Below are 7,863 nucleotides of genomic sequence, written 5' to 3'. Positions count from 1 at the left end.
AGTCTCCCAGTCCATGGGTCTGAAAAACCTCCACACAGCATGATGCTGCCACCACCATGCTTCACCGTAGGGATGGTGCCAGCTTTCCTCCAGATGTGACATTTGGAATTTAGGCCAAAGAGTTCAATCTTGGTTTCATCAGATCAGAGAATCTTGTTTCTCATGGTCTGAGTCCTTTAGGTGCCTTTTGACAAACTCCAAGCGAGCTGTCATGTATTATTTACTGAGAGTGGCTTCCATCTGGCTACTGGTGGTTGTCCTTCTAGAAGGTTATCCATTCTCCACAGAGGAACTCTGGAGCTCTGTCCGATTGACCTTCCTGACTAATGCCCTTCTCCTCCAATTGCTCAGTTTGGCCGGGTTGCCAGCTCTAGAAAGAGTCTTGTGGGTTCCAAACTTCTTCCATTTAAGAATGATTTATGCCACTGTGTTCTTGGGGACCTTCAATGCTGCAGAAACGTTTTGGTACCCTTCCCCAGATCTGTACCTCGACACAATCCTGTCTCAGAGCGAGCTATACGAACAATTTCTTCGACCTCGTGGCTTGGTTTTTGCTCTGACGTGCACTGTCAACTGTGAGACCTTATATGGACAGGTGTGTGTCTTTCCAAATCATGTCCAATCAATTGAATTTACCACAGGTGGACTCCAATCAAGTTGTAGAAAAGATTCAAGGATGATCAATGGAAACAGGATGCACCTGAGCTCAATTTTGAGTCTCATAGCAAAGGGTCGGAATACTTATGTAAATAAGGTATTTCAGTATTATATTTTCATACATTTGCAAACATTTCTAAAAACCTCTTTTCACTTTGTAATTATGGGTTATTGTGTGTAGATTGATGAGGAAAAAAAGACATGTAATCCATTTTAGAATAAGGCTGTAATGTAACTAAATCTTGAAAAAGTAAAGGGGTCTGAATGCTTTCTGAATGCACTGTATGTGGACAGACAGACAGACAGACTGTGTCTCTGTCACGGAGACCACCATGCAGGAAGTGACACAAGATGTTACCTGAAACGTAGAAGGGGACCTTTGTCAGTATTCAAGGGCCCACTTCCTCCCGAAAACACACAAGTCGGCGGGTTTTTCAAGTACCTCAACCACACTGAACAACAAGCATGCAGGAGAACTCATGCAAACCCTTCCGCTGGCATACATTAAAATACATTAAAATATATACACACCTTGTTCTGACACCATTTTCGTGGAAATATTTAGTCTGTCATATTTCACAAATACCGGAGCATGTGAGTTCAAATAGACTATTTATTACTTCATAATAAAAGCCGAGCTGGATCATGAATACAACTTCCTTCCAGTCTTGGCACAGACTACTTATATATTTGTCCTCCTTACGTCCTAGTAACTCCTCTTAATGGCTCATCACCTCTGGCTTTTAGCCACCGTTATCATATTGCCTTCATATTAGGACATGCAACCTGTACAGTCACAGAAGTAGTTTCATGCATGTAGGACCATAGCAACAGACCTTGGCACTCTACAGGAATAACCAATACATGTCATCCTGCTAACTCTTCTGAAAGGGACACCCCTGTTCTGGAAAATACCCAAGAGGTGTAACCATAGCAACAGTAAAAAGTTGGCCATAACAGTTACAAGAATATCCATCTGTGCATGTCTAATAGTGTCAAATGACCCAAAGCACATAACTAGTTTTGCTGGCTCCTTCTGAAATAAATAATTGCCACATATGTACTGAAAAATTCACATAACCATAAGTCTGATCAGTACAGTAACAGACCACAAACACACCCACTCCTCATGGTCTAACTCTCAAGCTGAGTGAAGGGGTACTTTCAGAAAACGCCTAGAGTGTGACTTCCTTTTTAACTAACATACAGCGAGTCTATTCTAGAACAGCAGCCCTCATCAAAGGAAATCTCTTCTCTCTCTTCTTTACTCTCTCTCTCTCTTTGTGTGTTTTGGTGAGTCTAGCTAGCTACCAGTCAGTCACAGAGAGATAGGGAGGACGTACAGCCAGAGGAAACAGACATGCAACTCCTAACAGAGATGTCTGGTGGTCCCCTCTCCTCCTTCTCCAAACAGGGAATAGTCCTACTCTCTATCCTCCACTATGGTTAGTATTGTATGGAATCTTTACTTTCTGCTGCTCACGTTTTGTATCAATTACATTTGCTTGCTTGCATGATAAAGTTAGGAATAATAGTTTAACGGTTAACTTCCTTGGTTTTTAACTCTAACTTTAACCCTTATCTTAACCTTAACCTTTACCCCAACCATTATTCTAAACCTAACCTTAACTTAATCTTAGCAAGCAGATAGTTTGTTGATAGTATGACCATCTGTAGATCATCAGAAAGTATTCAGACCCCTTCCCCTTTTCCACATTTTCTTAAGTTACAGCCTTGGTCTAAAATTGAATAAATACATTCACATTCTCATCAATCTACACACAATACCCAACAATGACAATGCGAAAACAGGTTTTTAGAATTTGATGAAAAATTATTTAAAATATAAAACTGATTCCTTACTTGCATAAGTACTCAGACCTTTTGATATGAGACTCGAAATTCAGTTCAGGTGGATCCTGTTTCCATTGATCATCCTTGAGATGTTTTTAACAACTTGATTGCAGTCCACCTGTGGTAAATTCAATTAATTGGACATGATTTGGAAAGGCACACACCTGTCTACATAAGATGCCAGTGCAAATCAGAACAAAAACCAAGCCATGAGGTCGAAGGAATTGTTCGAGGCACAGATCAGGGAATGGTACCAAAAAATGTCTGCAGCATTGAAGGTCCCCAAGAACACAGTGGCCTCCATCATTCTTAAATGGAAGAAGTTTGGAACCACCAAAACTCTTCCTAGAGCTGGCAACCCGGCCAAACTGAGCAATCAGGGGAGAAGGGCCTTGGTCATGGAGGTGGCCAAGAACTCGATGGTCACTCTGACATAGCTTCAGAGTTCCTCTGTGGAGATGGGAGAAACTTCCAGGACAATCATCTCTGCAGCACTCCACCAATCAGGCATTGGAGGTTGCCAAAAAACACCTAACGGACTCTCAGACCATGAGAAACAAGATTCTCTCGTCTGATGAAACCAAGATTGAACTCTTTGGTCTGAATTCCAACCGTTACATCTGGAAGAACCCTGGCACCATCCCTACGGTGAAGCATGGTGGCAGCATCATGCTGTGTGGATGTTTTTCAGCGAAAGGGACTGGGAGACTAGTCAGGATCAAGGGAAAGATGAACAGAGCAAAGTACAAAGAGATCCTTCATGAAAACCTGCTCCAGAGAGCTCAGGACCTCAGACTGGGGCGAAGGTTTGCCTTCTGACAGGACAATGACCCTAAGCACACAGCCAAGACAACGCAGGAGTGGCTTTGGGACAAGTCTCTGAATGTCCTTGAGTGGCCCAGCCAGAGCTCGGACTTCAACCTGATCGAACATCTCTGGAGAGACCTGAAAATAGCTGTTCAGCGATGCTCCCCATCCAACCTGACAGAGCTTGAGAGGATCTGCAGAGAAGAATGGGAGAAAAGCACAAGCACAAGTGTGCCAAACTTGTAGCGTCAAACCCAAAAAGACTTGATGCTGTAATCGCTGCCAAAGGTGCTTCAACAAAGTACTGAGTATAGCAGGCCTGGGCAACTCCAGTCCTCGGGGGCCTGATTGGTGTTACACCTTTGCCCCATCCCCAGCTAACACACCTGACTCCAATAATCAACTAATCATGATCTTCAGTTTTAAATGTAATTAGTTCAGCTGTGTTTGCTAGGGATGGAGAAAAGTGTGACACCAATCAGACCCCTGAGGACTGGAGTTGCCCAGGCCTGGAGTATAGGGTCTGAATGCTTATGTAAATGTGATATTTCAGTTTTGTATTCTTTATACATTTGCACACATTTATGAAAACCTGTTTTTGCTTTGTAATGATGGGGTATTGTGTATAGATTGATGAGGGAAATAACAATTTAATCCATTTTAGAGTAAGGTTGTAACGTAATAAGATTTGGAATAAGTCAAGGGGTCTGAATACTTTCCGAATGCACTGCATATGGGACTATCCAAATAAAGTGTGACCAAATAACTCTTGCATAATAAATTACACTGCAGGACAAGAACAACTGCTGTTATGTCCTACATACTAAAGTTTGCTTTGTTGTAACTGTATTATTTTATTCTTACTTAATGAAAGAAGACATTGTTTAAAGGTTAATAATATATGATTAATAGTAGGCTGCCATGACTGTATTATGTTGCCCATGCAGTGTATGCATCACGACTCAGTATATTGACCCAGATGCAGACACAGGAGGCGAATAGTACAGTTCTCAGATGATTTACTGTACACATGGGGCAGGCAAAGGGCAGGTCGAGGACAGTGTCGTAATGTTGCTATCATTAATGTGTTTGACTGTTATTTTATCAAATCACTTAACTGTGTTTAATTATTACAATGATTAAATTAATCATGTATCAATTAACTCATTAGTAATCTTGGGACACCACGGGAAAAGTTATTTAACGAGTTACTATCTCCCGACTAAACTCTAAAGATATACACTACCGTTCAAAATGTTGGGGTCACTTAGAAATGTCCTAATATTTGAAAGAAAGGCAAATGTTTTGTACATTAAAATAACATCAAATTGATCAGCAATATAGTGTAGACATGGTTAATGTTGTAAATGACTATTGTAGCTGGAAAGGGCAGATGTTTAATGAAATATCTACATAGGCGTACAGAGGCCCATTCTCAGCAACCATCACTGAAGATCTCGTACAACGCTGTGCACTACTCCCTTCACAGAACAGCGCAAACTGGCACTAAGCAGAATAGAAAGAGGAGTGGGAAGCCCCAGTGCGCAACTGAGCAAGAGGACAAGTACATTAGAGTGTCTAGTTTGAGAAACAGACGCCTGCAAAGTCCTCAAATTGGCAGCTTCACTAAATAGTACACGCATAACACCAGTCTCAACGTCAACAGTGAAGAGGTGACTCCGGGATCCTGGCCTCTATAGCGTTGCTTGGGCTTCTAGTTCCGACCGTGCAGTAATATCTATCATGACTCAATATATTGACCCAGATGCAGACACAGCTACAATAATCATTTACAACATTAACAATGTCTACACTGTATTTCTGATCAATTTGATGTTATTTTAATGGACCAAAAAAATTGCTTTTCTTTCAAAAACAAGGACATTTCTAAGTGACCGCAAACTTTTGAACGGTAGTGTAAATATCTCTTACATTAGTCACAGTCAATTAATTCGTTCTTATTTACCTCATCAGTCTCATTCTGAACATCACATAATCCGTTAAATCTGCACAAACCCTAGTCTACATGATGACTCAGCGATACACAAATTGGCTTAGTTATTTATTTTCTAACTAAATAATCACACCGAATTACATAAACACACACACAGGATAGATTATACATTGATTACTGCAATGAAAAGTCCCAAGAGGACTAACCCGATATGATGGCTTGTTACACAGTGAAAGGGAGGGGAGAGAAAGAGAGGGAGGAGGAGAGATGAAGTAATTCGTACATACAGTTGAATAATTCTTCTTCGTCTCTCGTCTTCGGTCGAGTTTCCTAGGCTAACAGTGCATAAACAGCTGCAGACTGAATGTTCCTGTGTACAGTATTCTTCTTCTTCAGAGAGAGAGAGAGAGAGAGAGAGACAGAGACAGAGAGAGAGAGAGAGAGAGAGAGAGAGAGAGAGAGAGAGAGAGAGAGAGAGAGAGAGAGAGAGAGAGAGAGAGAGAGAGAGAGAGAGAGAGAGAGAGAGAGAGAGAGAGATTCAGAGGGTCTTACCATTTTCTGGTATTATAGTCATTAAACCATTTCGTAATGCATTCAGCTCACGCTGCACTTATACTGGTCTTTAGAGATTCCAACTATTTCAACTTGTGGATGATCCTCATGTTCTCTGGTCTAATATGTTAATTCTTCAGCAAGTCCTTTTTAGCACTCGCCTTGGAGGGCAGTTCCATCCCGTTGCCACAATGTCTGTGCTCACGTGGGCATGGTTACTGACTTGGCAAAGTCTTTATGAAAAACGTTATCTAATTTAGAAGGCTAAAGTCACATTTAATCTTCTCACAAATAGTTTCATATTTAATCATATAAGTTGTACCACATTTAGATGTAAACCTGACCCCTTGAATGCGTACACTTTCAGAGATACAGTTATTTAGTTATACCGTCCTTAATGATACCACACAACAACTGATTTGATTATTGTTTAAGTCCCACCAACCATTTCCCACATTATTTACATTAGAAATATAGTTTCAATGTCCAATCTTTTGATGTTACAGTACTGCAAAATGTCTCTCTTGTAACAAAGGGATGTTTTACTTTCATTTCTGCATAGTGGGAGAGAGAGTTCCTGTAAGGTATTTGTGACAGTCATAAAACTGGCCAACTCCCCCCACTTCCCCCCCTTCCTCTCTGGTGGGAGAGGGGGATCTCTCTGATCCTCACCCAGGAGGGAAAGTCATGACAACAGGCAGGGGTTTGTGATCAGGTCAGAGTCAGGCAGGTACAGGTCAGCAGGCAGGCTCGGGGTCAGGGTAGGCAGAAATGTCAGAACCGGGAAAACTAGGAAACAGAACTTGAGAAACAGGAAGACAGGAAAGCACGCTAGTAAGACCTGACACGTCAAGACGAACTGGCAACAGACAAACAGAGAACACAGGTATAAATACACTTGAGATAATGAGGAGGATGGGTGACACCTGGAGGTGGGAGGAGACAAGCACAAAGACAGGTGAAACAGATCAGGGTGGGTTGGAGACAAGCCCAAAGACGGGTGAAAGAGATCAGGGTGGGTTGGAGACAAGCACAAAGACAGGTGAAACAGATCTGGGTGTGACAGTATGATGCATTTCTGGTGCATAATTACACAGTAAACACATTATGTAATAATAATTATAAAGTAATAGTAAAAATAATAATAATAGTACAATTAATAACAACATTAATAATAATAATAATAATAGTAATAATAATAATACATGGTATTTATGTAGCACTTTCAAGGATCCAAAGTCTCTTACATGTGGTTTTTGCATTTCCACATAGTTGATTTGTACTTAGACGTGAGCAGAGGAGCATTTATTGATAAAGATCCAGCCCCACTTCTCTTTTCTTGTAATCTCATCCTGTTCTGCTGAATGTGGGGGAGGAGTGGACTTGAATAAAGTGAAGTAGACCCACACATTCAAATATGTTAAGATATGTTAAGTGTCATACAGTATATATAAACTTGGAAAAGTGCTATTTAAATTAAGTCCATTATCACATATTCATTGATGGGGTATGACTTTACATTGCAGTGTATTATTGTGCCATTATTTGTGTAGGCACACTGTAGGCACACTGTGTACAGTGAACAATTAGTAATTACAATATCTTCTACACTGTACTTACATGAGTAAAAATGACACAGTAATTAGAGCCCTGTAGTGTAAAGTGTAACCATTGATCAATGTCAGGATGTCATGTTGTGTATTTGTGTGTTTCAGGTGTGGGTATTTCTCTGTTCAACAAAGCAGTTGGGGACTCAGTGGAGCTGCCCTCAGGCTTAGAAAGGGAAGGTATCAAGTCAATGGAGTGGAAGTATAAAAAAATGGTCATTGCAGAATTTGATGGGTACGTTTCCTTACCAAGATCACAGTTTAAGGGGAGGCTAGAGATGAACGACAGTAACTTTAGTTTAACAATCCAAGAACTGTCACTGCAAGACTCAGGGGAATTTCTAGTTTCTGCCGCATCAAACAAAGGAGGCCAGATTCCAACCAAGACCATCCATCTTCAAGTCCATGGTAGAATGCTTTGTGTTATTCCAT

At 40.9% G+C, this 7,863-nt stretch overlaps 1 protein-coding gene across 1 annotated transcript in view; it reads left to right on the top strand.

Moving 5' to 3' along the window:
- Positions 1 to 1,900: 1,900 nt before the first annotated feature.
- LOC129835470 (uncharacterized) overlaps positions 1,901 to 7,863 on the top strand; it is a 17,175-nt gene continuing 11,212 nt past the window's right edge. Inside the window, exons 1-2 of the mRNA XM_055901107.1 lie at positions 1,901 to 2,102; positions 7,540 to 7,839. Of these exons, the coding sequence (XP_055757082.1) occupies positions 2,018 to 2,102; positions 7,540 to 7,839 (385 nt within the window). The 5' untranslated portion in view covers positions 1,901 to 2,017. The remainder of the gene's footprint in view (positions 2,103 to 7,539; positions 7,840 to 7,863) is intronic.

This window comes from Salvelinus fontinalis, chromosome 36, assembly GCF_029448725.1.
Source record: "Salvelinus fontinalis isolate EN_2023a chromosome 36, ASM2944872v1, whole genome shotgun sequence".
Taxonomy (NCBI): Eukaryota; Metazoa; Chordata; class Actinopteri; order Salmoniformes; family Salmonidae; genus Salvelinus; species Salvelinus fontinalis.
Note: the sequence above shows the minus strand (reverse complement) of the source record. Positions and strands in the feature narration are given on the sequence as shown.